General features: G+C 39.1%; 1 protein-coding gene across 10 annotated transcripts in view; it reads left to right on the top strand.

The window, feature by feature from the left end:
* The window catches only part of TBC1D1 (TBC1 domain family member 1), a 191815-nt gene that overhangs the window by 108548 nt on the left and 58319 nt on the right, over positions 1 to 24948 (top strand). For 6 of the 10 annotated variants that reach the window (XM_050947338.1, XM_050947337.1, XM_050947343.1 and 3 more), the window contains 6 exons: positions 1065 to 1193; positions 4994 to 5080; positions 8268 to 8503; positions 10209 to 10367; positions 12527 to 12646; positions 13872 to 14011. In XM_050947338.1, coding sequence (XP_050803295.1) covers positions 1065 to 1193; positions 4994 to 5080; positions 8268 to 8503; positions 10209 to 10367; positions 12527 to 12646; positions 13872 to 14011 — 871 coding nt within the window. Of the gene's footprint in view, positions 1 to 1064; positions 1194 to 4993; positions 5081 to 8267; positions 8543 to 10208; positions 10368 to 12526; positions 12647 to 13871; positions 14012 to 24948 lie in introns of all 10 variants that reach the window. The other 4 variants (XM_050947340.1, XM_050947339.1, XM_050947342.1 and 1 more) reach the window with 4 other exon arrangements.

Below are 24948 nucleotides of genomic sequence, written 5' to 3'. Positions count from 1 at the left end.
CTAAATGGCTTGCTATGTATGGTTGAGGAGAGTTGAGTTAGAGGGAAAAGATTGAATTCTTTGTTTGGGGGATTGGAAATAGGATGTAGCATCATTTTGTTGGAACTGTCAACAGACTGGGTTGGTAATGACCAGAACTTACTGCTGCCTGAGAGCTGTCCACTTTTCCATGTGATATCAACTGGTCTAATGCATTCACATCTCTGATACTGTTACCACTGTGTATATCTGGCAGTAATGTTGACAGCTCAGGAGAAAAGTTCAAGATTTAATGGACACAGAGAATTACTCTTTGGTCCATATAGTTGAGAAGACTAGGTTAGGTTTGAGGCACAACATTTATCCCTCCATTCCCACTTCTGTGCTTCTATACCCGTTCTGTGTTCAGTTTCCAGAGCTGTCCGACTTTCACAAGCACTAAAATTGAGCTTAAACTTTTAACTAAAAAAAAAAAAAAATCAGCTGTGAGTTGACTGTCATCCATAATATGGAAGTGTTCCTAGTGGTACTATATATAGGCATGAGTTAAATATTGCATGTCTTCCTGAACCTCAGTGCACCCTGTGTTCAAAGGATTGGAGTTGGGGGAGTGGTGTACGTTCTTGCAGCTAACTCACTCAAAGTCCTAGGAGACAATTGCCATGAAAAATAAAATAAATAAATTGGTCAAGTCTAATCTGAGGTGTTAAAATAAATAATTCCCCATGATACCCTGAATCTATTCCTCATGTACTTACAGATGATATAATTGTGCTCTGTCATTGAGGTAAACATGTGAAGAGACATATTTTTGTTATGAAATACAATATTCCTGGTGCTCAGTATACTTCACTTAACAAATAAATGTCATTTGCAAAAGAGATTCATAGATCTAGTAGTAGGTTAACTCAATAAGCTTCGGGCTGTTATGTCAGTAGAAACACAGTGCATAAGAGGATTCAGAGCTTAGTATAGCTTTGGTTTAGAAGAGCTTGGAAATGTGCTACTAAGATGTCAAAAATCTTTCAGTGAGTTTTTGTTCTGTACAACCCTGTATTTTACACCTGCTTTCTTAAACATTATAGGCTTCACAGCCTTGTGGAGAGACTACTGGAAATGAGATGCCAAGCAGTGCTCCCAGGTTCAGACTAGATATGCTGAAGAGCAAAGCTAAACGATCACTAACAGAATCATTAGAAAGTATCTTGTCACGGGTAGGTATCGTCATTTGTATTGACTTTTTTTGAGTGATAGAGACACAATCTACATCTACTTTTGTTTTCTTCAAGGGAAAATTGTTGAACAATTATTTAAGAGAGTCCTAGAAATACGTAAGTGAACCTGGCCTTTGTAATGAAAATCATACCTTTCTAAGACTGAAGAAAAGAACAAATTAGTGGATAAAGAAGCAGAAAATATTATTTTTATGTGGGCTTTTCAAAAACATCACAAGAGGCTATAAAGGAAGCTAAGCAGTTATGACATTAGCAGTAAAATTCTCCCATGGATTTAGAAACTGGTTAAGAGAAATAGAAAAATCTGTTCAATTTTTAACATAAGGATATGAATAGTGGGCTGACCAAGGACCCTTAATAAGGCAGATTTTAAAAATAATATTTATTAATGACATAGGAGAGGGGAAGTGAATAATGTGGTGGCAAAAATCTGTAGATACCACAGAATTATTTGTAAATCAGGCCTAGAGAATTTTAGGAGGAACTTCAGAAGGAGCTTACAGAGATAGTTATTTGGGCAATATGATGGAGGATAAAATTCAGTGTAAATAAGTGGCAGGTGATAAACATTGGAAGGAACTCTTTGAACCTTTACACACTGATGGTCTCTCAATTACCTGTAAACACACTGGACAAAGATCCAGATATCCTGGTCAGATGGCGGGCAATATTTGCTCAATACACCTCAGCGGTTAAAAAAAACAAATAAGATATCAGGTTTTATTAGGATAAGAATGGAGAAAAATACTGAAAAGATTATAATGCCACCACTTAAACCTGTGGAATCCCTTCTCTCTAGATACTGTTATTTTGGTCTCTAAAAGGATATAACACAAACTAGAAAATGTCCAGGAAATGGTCTGACAAGAATGATTAGGGGCTTGCAAAGATTTCTATGTGAAGTGAGATTGAACATTCAAGGCCGTTTAGTTTAGAGAGGTGATGAATAAAAGTTGACAGGATAAATTTTACAAAACAATGAATGGTAGAGAAGATTTATCAGGGAGTGCCATTTATCCTTTCTCATAATACAAGGGCAAGGAGACATTTAGTTAAATTAAGGGCAGGTCTACTCTAGAGATGTTTTGCCAATTTAGCTATCCCTGTATACTGCACTGCCAAAGTACTCCTAGCATGGATGCAGTTCATATTAGCAAAATTGCACTTTTACCAGCGTAGCTTATTACAGCTACCCACCCTGAAGCAAACTAAGCTCTCCCAGCAAAATCACAGTTTTGCCAGGACAACTGTGTCTACACTGGACATTTTTGCTTACAAATCACACTTCTCTGACCAACATAGCTATCCCAGCAAAAGTTTATCATATAGACTGGCCTAGGATGATAAAAGAAATGTGCCCTTACACAACATATGATAACATCTGAAGAGCTCTGCCGTAAAACCCTCTTGTGGACATTGCTATATTTGGTGTAAAAGTGCCTGACTGGCATAAGCTGTATTGGTACAAGTTGTGGACGGCTCTATTGCACCAATATGATAATGGAGTGGAAAGTGCACTTATAAAATTTGTAGATGACCCTGAGCAGGGAGGGGTTGCAGGCACTTTGGAGGACAGGTTTAGAATTCAAAGTGACCTTGACAAATTGGTGAATTGGTCTGAATTCAGCAAGATGAAACTCAGTAAAAGTCCGAAGTACTGCACTGTGGAATGAAAAATTAAATGCACAACTACAAAAGGGGGAATAACTGGCTAAGTGATGGTACTGTTCAAAATTATCTGGGGGTTATAGTGGATCACAAATTGAATGTGTGTCAACAATGTGATGCAGTTGCAAAAAAGACTAACATTATTTAGGGGTTTATTAATGGGAAAGTCATATGTAAGACAAGGGAAGCAATTGTCCCACTCTACTTGGCACTGGTGAGACCTCAACTGGAGTGCTGTGTCCAGTTCTGGATGCTACATGTTAGGAAATGTGTGGACAAATTGGACAGAGTCCAGAGGAGAGCGACAAAAATGATAAAGGGTTTAGAAAACCTGACCTGCGAGGAAAGATTAAAAAAAAACTGGGAATGTTTAGTCTTGAGAAAAGATGACCGAGGGGGGGACCTGATAACCATCTTCAAATATGTTAAGAGCCATTATAAAGAGGACAGTGATCAATTGTTCTCCATGTCCAGAAGGTAGGACAAGAAATAATAGCTTAATCTGCAGCAAGGGAGATTTAAGTTAGATAATAGGGAAAACTTTCAAACTATCAGGGTAGTTAAGCTCTGAAATAGGCTTCCAAAGCAGATTGTGGAATCCCTTTTGTTGGAGGTTTTTAAGAACAGGTTGGACAAACACCTGTTAGGGTTGGTCTAGGTTTACTTGGTTCACCACCAGCTCAGGTGTATCTCAGTCCCCTGAGCAATGGTATGATCATAAACCACATCCTTGGATATGAGACTACCACCCCTCACTGGAACCTCAATGGGCTATCATTAAACAATAACAACCCATACTCAATGGGTTCCACCAGGGCCAGCTCCAGCTTTTTTACAGTCCCAAGCAGCGAAGCGGGGGCAGGGGGGAAGATAAAGCCAGTCGGCAGCACTTCGGCGGCAGCTCAATCATGTCACTCCATTCTTCGGCGGCAATTCGGCAGTGGGTTCTTCACTGCCACCGAAGACTAGGATGTTCCTCCCCTTTCCAGTGGCTGCCCCAGGCACCTGCTTCCTTCACTGGTGCCTGGAGCCACCCCTGGGTTCCACATCCTGAAAGAAATCTTTTCCAAATCCTCTCTTCATGCCTTCAAACAATGCCCCCTCCAACCTTGTCAAGTTTGGTCCTGCTTTAGTGCAGGGTACTGGACTTGATGTCTTCTTGAGGTCCCTTCCAGCCCCGCATTTCTATGATTCTGTGAATATAACTGCATCTACAGTAGGGCTTTTATTGGCATAGCTATGTCAGTAAAAAAAAATCACACCTCTGATCAATATAATTATATTGATAAACCCTAAGCATAGACAGTCCTGAGGCAAAAAGGTTAGTAAGATTCAGAAAAAGAATATTAATTATTCATGGTAATGATGATGTCAACAATTACTTTATTGCAGCTGGAATAACATTTCATACAGGACTTTAACCTTTATGCTTCAGAACATAAGCCAACTATTAGCTGCCTGTGGTCAAGAGCATGTTTGCTCCGTAGACATACAGCTGAATAGCTGTCCATTATTAGGTTTCTATGCATTCCTCTGGGTAACCTAATAGGGCTGGAGTCCAAGAGATTGTACCAAACTCTGTGGATTTTCACTCTGATCTAGAGACATGCAAATCAGTATAACAGAGGTGATGTTTGTTGGGAAAGTCTACATGAGTCCAATGTGCTGATGTAGTCTTCAGTCCTCTGTACTAGTCAGTTCCTTCCATCTTTGCATTATCATGGAGTTAGCCTAATATGAAAATTCATTTTATGGTCTGAGGGAGGTGCTGTAATCATATTTGTAATTCAGTCTCAAGCACATGATTATTCAAACCCTTTCCACATATATATTTTGTAGGATATGATGTTGCCAACCGCAGTCCTGGCTGAAAAAAAATTAATAATTTGACCTGCATGAGTGTATTAATTGCTAGGGTCCTTAAAATATTTGTGGCCTTCCTGAAGGAAGCACCTGTTTCTTGTGGAGAGACAAGTTATTCTTAGGCATTTCAGGAAATTTAATTTGATACTGGCAGAATCAGTGATTTAACAGTTCCAGCAAGGATGTTCTGTTGGAATGCAATTTTTTGAGTTCTAATTCTGATTGCTTAATATACTTTATTTCTAAAGGGTAGTAAAGCCAGAGGTTCACTAGAAAGTTCTGGAAGTTTGGATTTGGACAGCTCCTTATCCAGTACATTAAGCAGCACAAGTAAAGTAAGTAATCACTATAATGATTGAATAAATTGAGAATCTTCCGATAACTTTTTTTGTAAAATTGGCTACAATCACGTGATGTGTAGGTGTAATCAGTCTATTTTAATATCTTATATTTGTTATTTTGTTAATGTCTTATATTTATTATTTTTTCATGAATTCATGAATAAAAAATCCAGTTGATTGTGTGGGAAGAAAAACAGAACACCAGACATGAAAAATGTAGCTGTATGAATAATAAGATACAATTTGGTGCTAAGAATGTGGGGTTTTTTTCTACCAAGGTTTGCCCTGGTCTTGCATTCTGGCCCAGAGGGCAGATCCTTAGTGCCATGCAGAGCCACATAGAAGTCAATGGTGCTTTGCCCATGATATCAGCTTGCAACATCAAGGCCTGAATTCTGCCTTCCGCTCACCCCATTCCTGCAGGCAACTTAAGAAATGTGGGCAACCTACTCAGGTGTGCACTCCACATTAAAATGCATCTAAAACCCCTGAGCAATGATATGGTCATAAACCACATCCTTGGATATGAGACTACCACCCCACACTGGAACCCCTATGGGCTGTCATTAAACAATAACAACCCATACTCAATGTGTTCCGCATCCTGAAAGAAATCTTTTCCAAACCCTCTCTTCATGCCTTCAAACAACGTCCCTTCCATCCTTGTCAAGCTAATCGTCAGAAACAAGCTCCCCACTGACTAGGACCCACCAACTCAAAGAAGCACCAGTCCCTGCCATAACAGCAGATGCAAAACCTGTGGACATATTTCCACTGCTACAATGATCAATACTCCCCACAACACATCTTTTAAGATCCATGAGTCCTACACATTGCTATCACAGTTTGCGGTGTACCTCATCCAGTGCATTAAATGCCCTGATAATCACTATGTGGGTGAAACCAGATAATTACTAATGGCAAGTCTGTAAGAGCAATGGCAAGTACTTTTCGGCTGGCATAGTTAATCCACTTCCTTGAGAAGCTCTCCCACTGAAATAGTGCTGTCTACGTTGGGAGGTTAGGTTGGTATAACTGCATCGCTCATGGGGGGTATGAATTTTTCACACCCCTGAGCAACATAGTTATATTGATACAGGTCTGTAATGAAGACCAGACCTAAGCTCTTGAATGAACTCACACAGAAAAATCATAAAAGACAAAAACACTGTATCACACTTAGGCGATCATTTTCATAAAACAAACACTCCACATCTCATCTTTCAGTCCTTCTCCTTAAAGGAAACCTGCACAACACCTCAAAAATATTAGCCTGGGAGCTTAAATTCATACCTTTGCTAGACACTAAAAATCATCATCTAAATAAAGACAGTGGATTTATGGTTTATTACAACAATTTGAAACCCTCTAAGCCCCCCACCCCCTTTTTTTGTCCTCTGACTGCAGGGGTGTTAATGTGCCACTTCACATTGAATGATCTCTCATAATGTGCTTATTACTTGTGCTAAACAATCTGCTCTAACTTGTTTAGCTGTGACACTCAGAGACTATGTCTGCACCGCACTTACATCAGTAAGTCTGTCAGCGATGTGAAAAAAAACACCTCTCTGACTGACAAAAGTTTTACCAAAGTGCCGGAGTGAACAGTGCTTTGCCCGCCAACAGAGCTGCCGCTCTTCTTGGGGGGTGATTTTATTTTGTCGGCAGGAGACCTCTCTCCTGCCGACAAAGAGCAGCTACCCTGCGTATCTTACAGCGACACAGCTGCCTCTGTAAGATGTGCAGTGTAGACATAGCCTAAGTACCTTTCCCAGACCTGAAGAAGATCTCTGTGTACCTCGAAATCTTCTCTCTTTCACCGACTGAAGTTGGTCCAATGAAAGATATTACCTCTCACCTTGTCTCTCTAATAAAGAAACAGCAATTTTGAGTTAACATGTTGAGAGATCATAATGGAATTTCTTATCCTGGCAGCTTCTCCAAGAGATATCACTATCTCTTTTTCAGAAATTTTAGGCATTTAGATAATTTATAATCTCTTTCCTGGTGCTCAGAAAATATGGAGTTAGTGGGCCCAATTTGGGCAATTATTCATTTTCTGAGATTGCAACAATGAACATAAATGAGGTGTCAGCTTCAGGACTGTTGATTCCAATGTGGTGATTAGTTAACACCACTGAAAGTAAATGCAACTTTTTGGATTTCAGTGGGAGTCGTACATTCACAAGGACTATAGAATTAAACTTCTAAATGTAAAGAATTTATGTATTGATGGTATGGTTTGAGATTCTAGTAAAATAAGTTAAATGTGAAGCAGAGAGGAAGGATGGTCTTGTGGTATGGCTACTGACAAGTCAGGAGACCTAAGGTCAGTTGTTGGTTCTGCCATAAGCTTCCTATGTGACTTTGAATAAGTCCTGACTTGAGTGGGTGACAGTTCCACTCCTAGTGTGCCTATGCCTCAGTTCTCCCTTACAGGTTTGTTGTGAAGATAAATTCATTATTTGTGAGGAGCTCATATACAATGGGCATAGGGTCAATATGAGTACCTAGATAGACTCATGCATCTGCATTTGTAATCTTGAGTGATTTTTTTTTAAAGAAAAAGATCCAATAAAAAGTTCAGTTTTATGTTAAATCTTCAATGTAAATGGATTCTGTGTAGTCCGAAATGCTTTCATGACAATGACATATCATATATTCATTTGCCCCTTTCTTGTCTCAGGTTTTCCTCTTCAGGTGTTGAGGATAACTACTATTCAGCCTTTTCCCCTTCTGTAAAGCATAAATATAATAGCATGTGTCTGCCTTGCTGATTAGTAATGAAACATTAGAGGTTAGGCCGTTGTGTGAGATACCATGGCCTAAATGTTCAAACTATAGTGTCTAAAGTTAGCTATCTAAATAAGAGTTGTCTGACGTGGAGAATTGTTGAGCTTTCACCAGCATGTTGGGAGATACAGGTTCTCAACTGTGTTTGAAAATCTTAGCCACTCTTATTTGGGTGCCTGAGTTTAGGCAGGAAAGCTTGTAAACGTTGGACTGTGTTTGTTTTCAGGAAATGTTCAGCTGGGATTAAAAGTAGTCTTCTTTAGAAATAAATGTCTTTGTAGCAGGAAGGAGATTTGTTTATTGTGTCAAAAATAGGCCTGGGATAGAGAACCTCACATTATTATTTATAAATCACATTTTACATGGGTAAATATTTTTATATTGCTAGGAACCATCTTTGTGTGAAAAAGAAGGCCCACTTCCAGAGACTCCTGCCAAGACCAATGAATCTGTGGGAGATCTCTCCAGTGACCTAGTTAGTCACCCCATCGAGCAGCCTGATAAATTACCTCAGCAAGGCTTTCGCCGGCGAGCAAACACATTGAGTCACTTGCCTATTGAATACCAGGAATCTTTGGAACCAGTTGAAACATCACCATCTATTCCACAAAGGAAACTTATGAGGTATCATTCAGTGAGCACAGAGACTCCTCACAAGCGAAAGTAAGACTCATTTTAAAAGCAGGATATTGTTTGATAGATTTTGAGGCAAATTATGGGATGTTCATTGCAGATCAGGTATGTTCATTTAGCAAAAGAGAAACATAATGCTTAGCGTTAGAGCAGTGTGTCATCCCCTTAAAACATGTTATATTTAAGAGCATCTTCTCTGCTCATTTTGTATTGTTCAAGGAGAGAGACAAAATATGAAACTTTCAATTCCACAGTAAGTGTCAGAAAGCAGTTTTACTACACAAGCATGATATAAGTGGATGATGAGAGGTTAGTTTACCTGTGCAACCAATGTGAAATAGTTCTTGCTGGGTGTATCTGAAAGCAGTCTAAATAATATCTGGTTCTTGTGATGCCTCTCTATTTCATATTTATGAAGAGGAATCCTGTTTAAAAAAAAAGGATAAAATTGTCTAATCGGTGTCAGAGAACAGACTCCTGTCCAGTTTTAACCAGCCAGTGCAATAAAAGCAATTCTTGATTAAGCTGCAAAGTTTCACTGACAAAAATAAAATTTTAATAGTCTTCTTCAGATGTCCTCCTTTAAGGACTTGCTTTTACACCCGTTAAATCTCACTAAGCTTTATAGGACTTCCCCTCCACCGCCCCTCTCCTTCCCTCTCTCTCTGGCTTTTTCCAGTTACTGTGGAAACATTCTTGTCTGTAGACTTCTGTTTCTCTGGCAGAACTGCTAGTTTACACAAGCTAGACAGTAGTAAATCTGTCTCTGTGCTGGCTCACTTTTCCTGCAGAAGGCAGAGTGGTAAAGGTAAATGCTTGAGATAGATGATAACAGTGAAAAAAGAGAATTTTGTTATTTAAAAGGAAACATAACCCAAGTTGCCTTTTTGTCCCTTCTTTGAACCTTTCTGTTCTTTAAATGCTAAATGGCTTTTGTGGTGCAATTTAGCACTTGTTGGTTTAACTTTACAAGTGCCTCCTTAAAACTTTCTACTTGCTTCTGCTTTCTCAGTTCATTCCTATTTTACTGTGGGACTATAGCTAAAAGTTGAATATATGTTTAATTTCCTTTGCCATTCCTGTTTTGGTCCCATCCTAGGACGTCAGTGGGAGCAGCAGAGAGCACTTAATCCTCAAAGGATTGGGCTCTTAGTGGTATACTCCAGCAAGCTAATAAAAGCAAGAAGTACACAGTGTTGGGAAAATGGAGCTCTCAGAAAAATTTGTAGGATAAAATTTTCAAAAGTACCCAAGGGATTTAGGCCAAATCCCAATAGCTTTCAATGAGATTTAGATTCCTAAATTACTTAGATTCCTTTGAAAAATCTTACCCCTGGTTTACAGGTAGTTTCCACAGTACATGTAGACACCATCCTGCAAGATGCTGAGCATTTTGGCCCCAATCCGGTGAAGCACTGGAACATGTGTATAAATTTGGGCATGTGATTAAGTACCCTGCTGAATCAGGGCCTATAAGCAAACACTTCTGTACTTTGCTGGATTAGGTTACAGTGCTCTGGGCCTTGCAGATAGAGCTGTAAATCAGAAATTTATGTAATTGTTATCTAGCAGTAGTAGGACATTTTAAAATGAGGCTAGATAAGCAATCGCATTTCATTTTACTCTGTTTCTGAGATTTGTTCTCTCTCTCTTTCTTACCTCATCCCCCCCACATGGCTGGAATCTCACTGTTCAGTTTGAGCACATCTGTTGGCAAGTCTGAAAGCTGTTCTGGTCAGTCTTCAGCTCCCTCTCCTCTAGCTCGTCTTAATCCCTCGGCCTCTTCACTCACTTTTTTAAAATATCTAAAGCATAATTCAAGCAGAGAACAATGTGCGCATGTTGCACAAAAGAGGTGAGATAGCAGCTGTATATAGTTTGGGGAGTGTTTGTTCTACTGTACCATAAACACACAACACTGCATTACACTCACTCACTATCTGCACAGTGACTGAGTAATAATAATAAATAAATAATAAAATCCTACCAGAGAGGATGTGTTTACATGAGGGGAAAATAAACTCCTCTCCTAATGCTTTGTAGCACTGCATTTTAGCATAGGGTACTTGATCTAATTTTTCATTTTGACTGAATGAAATTACTTCAGGTGCTCTCACACACAGCTGATATGTTGGGGTCGGTTGCTCTTGTGATGAATCAGAAAGCAGCCCTGGTTAAACTGTGCCTGAAACTTAGATGCCAAGGCCTCTCACACCTCTCTGTTTCTCCAGAATTTTTCAGTTTCACTCTCTGCCTTGTTCAAAGTAACACTGATACTGGTCCCTGCTCCTTGTGATTGAAAAGGGGAGAGGGAGAAAGTGACTTGCTAAGTGTTGGAAATTTGACCAGGTGAAAAGGGTAATAAAAGTCTCCCTTGTGGAGAGTCGTTCAGCACCATAGAATATCAGGTTGGAAGAGAGGTCATTTAGTCCAACCCTCAGCTCCATGCAGTACCAATCGCTGACTAAATCCCCAAATGGCCCCCTCAAGGACTGAACTCACATCCCTGGTTTAGCTGGCCAATGCTCAAGTCACTGAGCTATTCCTCCCGCATCAGCAAATGATAGTTTGATATTCTTGCCCTTATAGCCAAAGCATTTGTGGAGAGAAAAATTACAGACAGGGCTACTCATTCCACCTTATGGCCAGAAGACCAGCTGCTCCCTAAAACTAGAGATGGGTGAAAATTTTTGGATGAATAATTTATTCACCAAAAACACAATTTTAAGCAACCTGAAACTGTTTGTGACTCTGATGTGAATTCACCAAATAGTTTCAGTCAAAACATTTTTTCTTTTAGGCCTAGGCGCCATTCACGAAACAGAAAGAGGTGGGGAAGAGGTGTCGCCGTGGCCTCCCTTATAACATTTATCACAGTGGCTAGTGTCCACACTTGGAATGTGGGAGACCAGGGTTCAATTCCCCCTTTTGCCGGTCGTGGAAAATAGATTTGTTCTTGTGTTTTCCAACGTTGCAGAAGAGCATCCTAGCCATTGGATTATGGGATATTCTGTTGTGGGGGATCTCAATCTCATGCTGAATCTGTCCCACTGTGTATAAATAATTTGTCATTGGAGCAGGGCCATGAACTTGAGTCTCCTACCTCCCCAGTGAGTGTTCTAACCACCAGGCTACAGAATAATTCTTTCTAGTTCATTGGCTATTCAAGTGTTTTTAATACAAAGTGGAACAGCTTCAACAAGAGAGACTTACAGAGACCCAAACAGAATAACTCACCCCAAGTAGTGTATTTTGGTGTGATTTCTTAGTTCTTAGCAATGTTACCTTTTAGTTACCACACATCAGATGACTTTATCAGCTTCCATTCCAGACAGAAATTGTCATTAACTCAGCTGCTCTTGTTAAACCACTACCCATTAATGTTCCTCTGAATGCCGTAGGAGCTTCGTGTAAAGGTAGTTTAGGAGACAAACGTTGGGAACAAGAGTTGTATTTGCTGAAATGCTTCTAGTGAGATTTAATTGGTGCTTCTGCCTGTCACACAAGAGTAACAAACCCAAACAATCAGATGCTGAAAATTCTATTGTTGTGTGAAAGTTACTATGTTAGTAGGCACTTTTGCATAGTCAGCTTATTCAGTTGCTGCCCTCCCTCCCCGTACCAGTTACAGAAGTGTCAACTCTTTTTCCACCTCCACCCCTCCAAAAACGTGGGACACTGGAACATGTGCCTACCAATTTTAGCAGCTGTTTGGCTATAGAATAGCCATGAATTCTTATAGGATTAAATAAATATGGTTGAAACATGGGTGATGAATCCTTGAGCATAGCAGACAATTAATTTATTAAAGTATATTAATACTGGAACAGTTAGGTGACCCAAATATGATTTCAGAGTAGAACTTGTTACACAATTTTAGTTTTTACTTTATTTTCCTTTGTATTCGTGCCTGAAAGTATTTTTGTTTTGAAGCTTGCACTGTGTATTTTTTTTTTATTCTGCATATTTACACTTCCTCATTCTAAACTGCACTTTTCCCAACTGCACTCTCAGCACCTTCGTCCGTATTGCCCTACGGAAAAAGCTTCATTCTTCCTCCTCTGTGCCAAATTTCTTAAAATTTCTGGCTCCTGTAGATGAAAATAACACCTCTGACTTTAGGAGCGCAAAAAGGTAGGGTTCTGTCTTTAAGCCTGGAGGTAAAACTGTATCATTCAAAGGATTCTTTGTTTTAATTTTGAGAGCACTTTATGCATTTGTAGAAATTAATAATTTATCATTCACTTGCATAATAGATGAAGTAAGTTAAATGAGGATGCCATCAAAGGTCGAGAGGTTACCATGGTTTCTGTTCTATAAGGACTATGGATCTGCTGTCCATTTCTGAACCCAGATGTTGTGATAATGCAACTTAAATTCCCACTGTCTGACTACTTCTACCCAAAGGGGCACATCCATATTACCAGTTCACCATTAAGAAAATACAGGGTACATCCCACACTACATCAATGTTCTCAGGCTGGAATGAGCCTATTGAAATGATTCCTGGCCTAGAAAATCAGTTACTACCATTGCTCTTTGAAACTTATTTGTCCCCTTCAGCGTTCAACACAAATTCCCACAACACTCTCAATCCATGGTAGTTGAAAAGAAAAATAAAGAATGATTTGAGTTCCTAGAAGAGGTAACATTAGGATTTTTAAATGGACAGATATTGTTGTTCATTATTTAATTCTGAATTTTAACAAAACACTCTTTGTGAAACCTATCAGTTAGACCAAAGGAATAGAAGGCTGGATTTTTGAGTACTATTTTTAGCTCTGTGACTGATTTCTATAGCATGACTTGAAGAAAGTCACTTAATCTCTATGTTACTTAGTTTATGTATATGAAAAAGGAGTATGATATGCATCTAATTCACAAGGAGTTGAGAGTTTTAACTGATATTAATAGAGCTCCTTGAGATCCGCTAATTAAAGGGATTAGAGAAATGAAAAGTGCTGTTAACAAATAATGTAAAGGTTTGTTAGTGTGTATACGCACTATTTTCTGTATGTACACCTGCTACACATTGTGTGTATTTAGGTATGATCACAAAATAAATTGTAAAATGTTGACAATAAGTTCATTAAATCTTGGAAAGCAAACTCTGCACAAAGCCATATCCCCAATCACTAACTTGAGTGATACATATGACCTTGTGCAGGCCTGCAGCAATGGGGTGAATTTCACCCATTTAACCCAGGGAGGCTGACCTAGCATGTGTGAGGGACACAGCCTTCCTTCCTTGATAGCTTTGTTTTTTATGTCCACTGAAACCTAACACTTCAGTGTCATTGGATGACTCTTGTGTCTGTCATAACTTATTCATAAGCCATTCTGTACTCTGTAATTTTAGTGACTATGAGTCTAAACAAAGCCAGCTGGATGTTGGCAATGACACCCCTATAAGGACTCGCCGGCATTCATGGAGACAACAGATTTTCCTTCGAGTGGCAACTCCACAGAAAGGATGTGATTCTCCCAGCCGACATGATGGTAAGATCCATATCTGGCTGCACATAAATAGCCCTAAATGACCGCTGAAGTACTAATCTCCGGTACTTATGTTTGCTAAGTAGGGTGGTGACAATTTAAACAGCTTGAGGAGAACTACCTGTATTAATTTTTGGTTGCTATTTAATCAGCTGCCAGGTGGCTCATTTCCATTGTCAGTTTCCCATCCTCTTTTGTGTCATAGCATGGCTTACTCAGCTATGGAGCTTTTATTTTTCAACTCTAGGTTATATCTACAATAATATCTGCGACTGCATTACACCAGCTAGCTAAAGAAAAGTCGGGGCAGAGGATGGGGCATACTGTGTTATACCTATTTCCTTTAATTAATTCTGTGAAAATAATTGTTTTCTCAGTGATGCCTTTTAGTACAGAGTGTGGATCACTATGTATCATCAAAGAAACTACAGTATCTCTATGTATTGGTGTATTGGCCAAGGAACTGAGCTCTCAAAGGCAAAATTCACATCTACCCGGTGCAAAGGGATGTAACATTTCTGATCACAGTGGAGTTGCATCTGCTTAAAACTGGTCTGAATTTAGCTCTAACTATGTACCCTCAGTCCATAACATTTGCCTTCTTTAAACTTCATCTTAAATAGTGACTTTTTATCTCCGTCCTCTTAATTTCTTCCTTAATTCCTTTAAAGAATCTGAACTGATTGTGGATGGACTTTTAAAAAAAAATAGAGCAGGGGTCAGCAATCGCTGGCACTCGGCTCGCCAGACTAAGCACCCTGGCGGGCCGGGCCAGTTTGTTTACCTGCTGTGTCGGCAGGTTTGGCGGACCGTGGCTCCCACTGGCCGCGGTTTGCCATCCCAGGCCAATGGGGGCGGCAGGAAGCAGCGAGGGGTGTGCTGGCCGCAGCTTCCCGCCAGCCCCATTGGCCTGGGACGGTGAACTGCGGCCAGTGGGAGCCGCAATCAGCTGAACCTGCCAACACAGCAGGTAAACAAACTGGCCCAGTCCGCCAGGGTGCTTACCCTGGGGAGCTGTGTGCCAGAGATTGCCGACTCCTGAAATAGAATATGATTGTGGGAAGGGCTGAAAATAAAAAACACTCTCCCACAGAGTAGCTAGTGAATGTTTGCCTACCTCTAATTAGGTGATGTTCATTGCTGTGAATTTCTTAAACCATTTTTAGAAATCTTACAGGGAGTTTCCATAAGGCACACCAAGTACAATGAAAAGGGAGTCTTGTCCCACAAGGCTTTTATTATTTTGGACTAAAAATTGGACAAGCAAAAATGAAACTGAAGACCATTGCCCATAGATTTACTGTATGGTTTTTCTCTAAAGCATCACCTCAAAGCTCACTACTTTCAGTTCCAAGTGCAAAGCACAATTCTTCAACCTGGTCTTATGAAGCACTAGGTTTTTATTACAGAACAAACAAAGACAAATCCTTATACCTTTTTCCCTGCTGGAAAGAGCAGAGGAATGGGGAAGTCACAGCACATGACAGATACTAGTCTTAATTCATCGCTCACAAGTGCTCAGATACTATGGTGAGAGCACAGTATAAGAACCTGAATAGAACAGGGATATAGAGTGCTGCTTAACTGAGCTATGCAGTGAATCTGCTAAGTTTTGCAAGTTTGACGTCCTTGACAGAAATAGTCTTACACGTGACTTCAAAGTTTCTCTTTTTAAAAAAGAAATACCACCTAGATTGCCTGTTCTGGCTCTTCCTCTGGGGCTTGACTGTGCACTGCAGCAGCAAGATACTGTCTTAAAAATCTACAGCTGGATAAACATTGTAGCTGCAGAAATAAGGGAAGCTAAGATGTGAGCAGTAAGTATTAATTAGGGAAACTATTTACATGATTTGGTCACTTTCCCCCCTTTTCTGTGTAAATATATGTAAATTTCTTTCTCTTCCCTCATGTGTATACCTATTTATAAATAGAAACCAGAGTGTTAAGCTCATTCACTATAGCTTACTATTCATTTTTTCTACTTTGAGTTTCTTACTAATGTAAGATATTTACCTTTTGTGCATCTCTCACTCCCATGAGAGTCCACTCCATGATGGACAGTTAAGTCTAACTTAGTATATGCACAACTGCTCTACTTTATCTTGACTTCTTTTAAAATAACTTGTTAACTTCAGCAGCAGACAAATTGGTTGAAATATAATAAAGAGCAGAATTATAAGATACAAAGATAAACATGATATGTTGAGAAAGAGTCAACATGGCTTTGGTAAGGGGAAGTCATGCCTCACCAATCTGTTAGAATTCTTTGAGGATCTCAACAAGCATATGGACAAGGATGATCCAATTGATAGAGTGTACTTGGATTTTCAGAAAGCCTTTGAAAAGGGCAAACACCAAAGGTTCTTACGTAAAGTAAGCAGTACTCCTGGGGAAATTCTGCTCCGCTGTACAATGCAGAATTTTGCAGAAATATTAATGTTTTTTGCACAGAATTTCCTTTCCCACACAGAAACGGACTGCAGTGCTGCTGGTTGCCACTAGGGGTCAGCTGGCTTTGGGAGGGAGTGGGTTAGTGTCTGGGCTGGGAAGAGAGCCGCGGCTGCATTCTGGGAGGGAGGAGAGCTCGTGTCTAGGCAGGGGAGGCCACGGCTGAGTTCTGGGAGGGAAGGGAGTTGGTGTCTGGGGTGCGGGGGGAAGGGCCCCACAGGTAGGCTCATGGGGGAAGGAGGTTCGGGTGTATTGGCTGCGGGGGGCCCTCTGAGTGGACTCCGAGGGAGGAGTTGTTGGTGGCTGCCCCCCGGCTGGGCTCTGGGGTTGGGATGGGTGCAGAGAAACAGGAACTGGGTTGATCATAGGTGTTTCTTTAACACTCTAGTCCTGAGGGAATTCTTGTGTGTGTCTGTGTTGTTAGAGACATACTTGCTGACAGGTGTTTTGAAATAGAGTGACCAGACAGCAAATGTGAAAAATCAGGACAGGGAGTGGTAGGTAATAGGAGCCAATATAAGAAAAAGACCCAAAAACTGGGACTGTCCCTATAAAATCGGGACATCTGGTCACCCTAGTTTTGAAATAAATTACCAAAATAATTGAAATTGGTGTGATTATGTAGTATTATTTTGACAAATAAAATTTGCAGAATTTTATAATATAGTGTGCAAAATTTTTAAATTTTTGGTGCAGAATTTTTAATTTTTGGTGAAGAATTCCCCAGGAGTAAAGCAGTCATTGGATAAGAGGGAAGGTCCCCTCATGAATCAGTAATTCGGTACAAGATAGAGAATAAAGATTAGGAGTAATGGACAGTTTTCACAGTGGAGAGAGGTAAATAGTGGTGTCCCAAAGGATCTGTACTGGCTCCTATGCTGTTCAACATATTCAGAAATCATCTGGAAAAAAGGGTAAACAGCTGGGTGGCAAAGTTGGCAGACAATAACAAATTACTCAAGATAGTTAAGTCCAACACTGACTGCGAAGAGTTACAAAGGGATCTCACAAAACTAGATGACTGGGCAATGAAATGACAGATGAAATTCAGTGTTGATAAATGCAGAATAATGCACATTGGAAAACATAATCCCAACTCTGCATACAAAATGAGGGGTATAAATTAGCTTTTACCACTCAAGAAAGAGATCTTGGAGTCCTTGTGGATAGCTCTCTGAAAACATCTGCTCAACGTGCAGCTGCAGTCAAAAAAAGTTAACAGAATGTTAGGAACCATCAGGAAAGGGATAGCTAATAAGACAGAAAATATCATAATGCCACTATATAAATGCATAGGACACCCCCATGTTGAATACTATGTGCAGTTCTGGTCACCCCAGCTCTAAAAAAGATATATTAGAATTGGAAAAAGTACAGGGAAGAGCAATAACAATGATTAGGGGTATTAAATTGCTTCCAAATGAGGAGAGATTAAAAAAGCCTGGGACTCTTCAGTTTAGAAAAGAGACAACTAAGAAGGGGACCCAATAGAAGTGTATAAAATCATGAATGATATGGAAAAAGTGAATAAGGAAGTGTCATTTATCACTTCGCATAATACAAGAACCAGGAGTCACCCAATGAAATTAATAGGTAGCTGAAAACAAAGAAAAGGATGTATTTCTCCACACAGCACACAACGCACTGTGGAACTTGTTGCCAGGAGATGTTGCAAAGGCCAAAAGTATAACTGGGTTTAAAAAAGAAATTAGATAAGTTCATTTGAGGATAGGTCCATAAATGGCTGTTAGCCAAGATGGCCAGGGCCACAACCCCATGCTCTGGTGTCCCTAAACGTCTGACTGCCAGGAGCTGGGACTGGATGATGGGGTAGATCACTCGATAATTGCCCTGTTCTGTTCATTCCCTCTGAATGGCGCCAGTGACTTGTCAGAAGACAGGATACTGGGCTTGATGGACCATTGGTCCAACCCACTATGGCCATTCTTACGTTCTTATATTTTGCACAATTCCTACCTAGATAGTTTTCATGCAGTAATGGGGTAGTAAACTTTCATGCTTCAGGCTGTAAATTGATTGCCGCAATTCTGTGACAATGCACTTCATAGGGGTTGTGGCCAACAGAAAGGTAGTGTAGCTGGAATGCTTCTGCACTCTAGGAATAGTTAATTGCCTGAACAGCCTCATAATCTGGGGTAGTGAAAAAGACAAGCTTGCCCAGACCTGAGAATCAGGTCAGTAGAATTTCAAAAGGATGAAACCAACCATCTTCTATAAAAATTACTCTTAAACATATAGTGTGTAAAAGGTGGTTGTCCTTCCTATAGACATTCTAAATCAGCCTGAAGAACTGAATAGAGCACGTTATACTTGCTGTGTACCAGCCATATGTTGTTTTTAAAAAATATTATGGAAAAGACCGAGTTCTCTATTAAACTTCATAGGATAAATGGAGTGTGGGTGTAAATGTCACAAACCATGGAACCTTTCAAGCTTTACATCTCTAGATCAAAAAATAAAAATAGGCAGATCTAGATTGGAGTGACGCTTATTTGAGTAGTTTTGTACAAGCAGATGACCCAGTAAAAGGCTTGTTAAAATGAATGTTCTGTTGGCTGCTGCTAGATATACTGCCTTGCTAAGTACCTAATAGAATTATAGTAAATAATAATTAACTTAAAGTAGGAAGAACTGTTTTCACAATCACAAGAACAGTCCTGGTGAGTTAATCTTGTGAAAAATATGTCCATGAAGCCCTCTTTAATATCCTTTCTTTTTCTGGTCATTCAGTCTGAGCAGGAAGGAACATTGCCATGTGACTATTCCCCAGTCACACACCAAAAACAGTCTAAAACATAGTTTGTGGACACAGTGTTTGTAAAGTGTTAGAACAGTTTCAAAAAACAAATTAATACAAAAACAAATGTTTGTTTATGGATAAGAGAGCAAAATATGTTGAATAAATTTACTGTGAATAGCTGTAGTTGTATGGACACTAGGTGGTGGTGTTTCTCGTGCTAGAACTGTTGAGAATTCATATTAAATTTGTATGCTACTGTTTTGTTTTCTGTGTCTTTCTGGTGTTGTGTTCCTAGTGGAAAATGTAGTTTCTGATCTTAGTCCTTTTGTGTATTATGACTTGCTACAGTATTTCTTCTGAGAGCAGAATAATCTGGCTCTTCATTAAATTCTAATCTTTTGTGTGTTTCTAGGGAATGACTAAATCCTCAAAAGAAACATCACAAACAATCCTTTGAAAATGTTCAAAAACTTTTAGAATTCCTGAATTTGTAAGTTATGCTTCTCTGAGACCCAACTTGCAGTCAGATTCACACAAACTGTCCTTGCACCTGTATGGAGCCTCACTGATTGTGCTCAGAATCTTTAAGTGCAAGGGTCTGCTCCTCTGGATCTAATTGCAGGTGTAAGGGCCTTAATTTGCTAGTTAGCCCTCTTTCTTAAATGGCAGAAAAGATTAAATCCTGGTGCTGTGGTATATTTTCATAGTTTTATTTCCAGTTTCAATTCTTGATTTAGTACATAATTTTTCAGAATTTATCATAATGGCTACATATTCAAACACTACATCAAAAATTCTTAGTAGAGATTAACATAAAAATAAAATATTAGGTTTAAATAGACGTGTATATAATCTGGAATAAATGGTGGGGAAACAATCCATTTTTTGTCCTGAAAGTATCTTGCTGGCAGCTGTGAGTGGTGTTTTAGTAATGGAGGGTTAATAAGGTTTTTATGACAGCTCTGTCAGTTTCAGATTCGAGAATGAGTGATGATCTGTTTTGGGATGGGCGTTATAGTGGGATATAATATAAGAATCAAACCATAATTTTGGAGAATGAGAAATTCAGTACTGCTTAGCAGTACTCAGAATTTCAGAGAAGGCTTTCAGATGAAACAAAGAGACTACTTTTCCAAAGTAATTATACTGCACTTGGAAATCTGACTCCCTGCATGTAAGAATTCCTTCAATTTTTCAAAAAAATACAAAAAAAAAAAAGCATATTAGAAATAAAATCTTTTCATCAGGTTTCCAACTCTGACAGACTGTAGTGGTGCTTGAGATAGACTATATTATAGTATTAATTATACAGCATATTGGTGAACAGCAGGTCCTAAAAAACACTTCTGCTTTGTAGTGTTAGAAAAGTCTTGGAGGAATCCTTTTCTCCAAGCTTGCCAGTTTATTTGGTAAGTGGATAAACAAAGACTATTTCAGTTTTATCATTTATGCAAATAAACCTAAAATATTAGCAACTATTTTTAAAAATACTCATAAATTCATTTAGCAACAGTGCATAATGGCAAATACTTTAAGGATTGTATTTTATTTCTCTATTTGATGCACATAACTCAGAAAATGTATACAATTTGAGTCAGTGAATTATTTACTTGAAACTTTCTTCCACCACTGTTTTAACAACCCTTGTTTTCCTGCAGAGAGAACTATTATAGTTTGTTTCTTGGTTTACAATATTTAGAAATCCTAGTTTAAATATGTAGTATGAGGTTTTACTATTACCTAACTATAAGAAGTCTTATCTTCTTTTAGCTTTATTTACCACAAAACCTTCCTCAAAGAAAATTTCTTCTCTACCTTAGTCTTACTCAAAGTCTGTTTTAGAATATATCTGTGCTTAAAATACTACAACAGCACATCTGCTCAACTGCAGCGCTTCAGTTTAGATGCTACCTACGCTGACAGGAGCGATTCTCCTATCAGCATAGGTAGTCCATCTCCCCAAGAAGCGGTAGCTAGGTCAGTGGAAGAATTCTTCCATCCACATAGCACTGTCTATATGGGGACTTAGTTTGGCTTAACTAGGCCACTCAAGGGTATGGATTTTTCGCATCTGTGAGCAACATGGTTATACTGATCTAATTTTCTAGTGTAGACCGGGTCTTAGAGTGCAAGCTACAGCTGGGCTCATGGGGAAGAAACTTCTAAGCACGCCTCCTGCAGACCCTCTGCTGGTGCCTTAAACTTGATGGGTCCAATTCATTAGCATACTTTGAAATGTACCTCCTCTTTTGGAGCCCATGTAGTGTATTGTCTTTTCAAAGGAGACAGATCTTTTTGAAATAGCTTTAGTTTCGAAACTCAGAATAGTTAAGCTGAGAGCTGACATTGGGACAAAAGAGTTGAGTCTGAAATATCTACTCTCACAAAAAGTTTGAGAGACAAGATGGGTGAGGTAATATCTTTTATTGGACCAACTTCTGTTGCTGACAGAGAGACATTTTTGAGCTTATAGAGAGCTCTTCTTTGGTTTTCTTCCCTTCAGACACATAGCTTTCATGTGCCCACATTGACCTGCTGGGCAGGATTATGGGTGTAGACTTTGCCACTTGTAATCCATTGGGATCTGACAGCTGATGTGCCCATTGAAATGCCTGGGTTTTAATTTGTGAAGTCTTAATAACATAAGCAAATGAGGTGATTTTGTAAGCAGAATATAGTATTGCTTTGGCAGAATATAGCAAGTTCTTGGCTAGAAAACAAACAAAAAACCAAAACAGTTTCCCAGTGCTGATATTTAAACAGCTATCTTAAAATATACAGATTTTCAAAAGCTCCTCATTTAGTTATTCAGTTGTCTTCCTCCCCCACCCTTAGAGCAGAGTATGAGACTAAAGGAATTTGTTACTTAATGTGGTTCCAGTTTTTGACTCTCCTGGAAGCAAAAGGACTCTGACTATTTTAGCTATATGTGCTTTATAGCATTTGTTGAAGGCTTAAAAACTCCAGACATGTATGTAAAATAATGCAAAATGCTGTACTTGTACATCTATAATTATAGCAGTAGATGCAGTTTCTCTTTGATTTTGTATTACTAGCTGAATAGCATGCAGCATTGCCTCATGTTGTGATCATGTACGAAATAAACTGTTGAAATACATGCATGCAAACGTTTAGGAAGACTTAAGGTTATTGTGAAATCCACTTCTTTGTGGACTTTAAAATGAGAGCTTGCAAAGAATTTCCTATTTAAAAAAAATTAATTATTTTAAAGTGAGAAAAATGCAGCAAGAGAAAGTATGAATATTCTAGTGCACAAAAGAGAAAACTCCTCAGAAATTGTCCTCTCCGAGTTCAGACCAAGGCATATCTTGCTTAGTTTATAAACTCTGAAAAGGTCACATGTCCACGGGGATATGGCTGTAAGATAACAATTCTTTTTTTCTGGTTTTGTATTCATGGACACCCCAGAGGGCAAGTTTGATAGGAGCAAGAATCAAACCCAGCTCTTCCACATATCTCTGTACAACACTATCCTTAGGCCTCCAGGCAAAACGTCTGATTATAGAGCCAGGTAGCAATTCTGTAGACTGTAACAGGCTTACCAATGTAACACATAACATTCTAAGTTAAATTTCCTCCCCCTAATATTCTTTAAAACAAATAACAACAGAATCTTCTTTTCTTCCTAAAATGTTGTGGTCTCTAATTGGATACAAATTTTATTCTGGATATTTGAGGTTAATTGAACTATGTGCTTCTCAGAGAATATTTTTTGAAAATAGGCTTTTTGAAAAGCCTGGTGGGTTCTTGGTAAAGTCATATTTAAAAAATGAGATTTTGTGACCAAGAAACTACTGGTGAATACAACAAAACAGTTCTCATTGATAACTAGTATAGGGAACTCATTTTATTTTTTGAAAAAAGGTTGAAGGCAACATTTTAGTGACTTGTTATGAAAGTATGAAACTCTGTGAGGTCCCAGTGATGTTTTCTATTTCTGTCTCTTCTCTTGAAGCTTATAAAGTCCAGTAGCATAGATTGCAAATTCTGTTACTCTAACAGATAAATATTGTTTGACTTCATTTGTATCACATTCAATCACCAGTTTCCTTAGATTTTTCTCATGTGCTCTGTGACAATACTGTACTGTAGTGCCGCCTTTGTAGTATTTTGTGGCCTACTTTTTTGTATCTCTCATCCTTGCGCATGAGTTTGTTTAGTCTTCTCAGGGCAGGAGCTTGTTAATGCATATAATGAATTAACTCCACCCACATCAAGCTCAAGGGATTGGTCTGGATATAGGAGGGTGGAGCTGCTGCACAGATTCCACTCCAGCCTATAGGCAGACAATTGTGCAGGGGGTGTAGTCTATCGGATAAGAGTGAACACTGATATTTGGTCTGCTCCCGGCATGTCCTTTCACAAGCAGTAGGATATGTGACCAGCACAGAAATCCTTTCCATGACAAGTATGAGGTGCACCAGTACTTTTGCAATTCAGTGCCATCCCCAGCTCACACCCGTGCAGGGCAATTAGTAATGAAAAGAGGGCCTTCTGCCAGCCCACCACACCACATGAATCTCTCCATGTATGCTTAATTGGTGATCACAGGCTAGTGATGTATATCCTGTAGAAGTATGATTATGAGAGCTAGTAGGGGGAAGGAGGAGGTCAAAACTCGTTTTTTAATGAAAAATGAATCAGTTTTGGGCAACTTAGAAATTCTCATGAAAATGTCCACCTTTGCTGAAAAACTGAAAATTTTCATGGAGATTTTCTATGGAACTAAGAGAAATTCAATGGAAAATGTAGACAACAATATTATTTTTTATGTAAAAAAAATACAGTTTTTGGACCAGATGTAATCATTATAAAGCTAAAGTTCCTACCTCTGAATATAGAATCATAGGACCAGATGGGACCTCCAGAGGTCATCTAGTCCAGTCTCCTACATTCATGGCAGAACTAAGTATTATCTAGACCATCCCTGACAGGTGTTTGTCCAACCTGCTCTTAAAAATCTCCAATGACACAGATTCCATAACCTCCCTAGGCAATTTATTCCAGTGCTTAACCTCTCTGACAGTTAGGAAGTTTTTCCTAATGTCCAACTTAAACCACCCTTGTTGCAATTTAAGCACATTGCTTCTTGGCCTATCCTCAGAGGTTAAGGAGAATAATTTTTCTTCCTCCTTGTAACAACCTTTATGTACTTGAAAACTGTTGTCATGTCCCCGTTCAGTCTTCTGTTCTCCAGATTAAACAAACCTGATTTTTTCAATCTTCCCTCATAGGTCGTATTTGCTAGATCTTTAATCATTTTTGTTTCTCTTCTCTGGACTTTCTCCAATTCGTCCATATCTTTCCTGAAGGCCTAATCAGTGCAGAGCAGAGTGGAAGAATTACTTCTTGTGTCTTGCTTACAACACTCCTGCTAATACATCCCAGAATAATGTTTGCTTTTTTTGCAGCATTGTTACACTGCTGATTTATATTTAGCCTGTGATCCCCTATGACCTCTAGATTCCTTTCTGCAGTACTCCTTCTTATGCAGTGATTTCCCATATTAAATGTGTGCAACTGATTGTTTTGTCCTAAGTGGTGTACTTTGCATTTGTCCTTTTTGAATTTCATCCTATTTATTTCAGACCATTTCTCCAGTTTGTCCAGATCATTTTGAATTTTAATCCTATCCTCCAAAACACTTGCAACTCATCCCAGCTTGGTATCATCCGCAAACTTTATAAGTTATTCTCTATGCTGTTATCTA

Source organism: Gopherus flavomarginatus, chromosome 3, assembly GCF_025201925.1.
Source record: "Gopherus flavomarginatus isolate rGopFla2 chromosome 3, rGopFla2.mat.asm, whole genome shotgun sequence".
In the NCBI taxonomy this organism is placed as follows: domain Eukaryota; kingdom Metazoa; phylum Chordata; order Testudines; family Testudinidae; genus Gopherus; species Gopherus flavomarginatus.
Note: the sequence above shows the minus strand (reverse complement) of the source record. Positions and strands in the feature narration are given on the sequence as shown.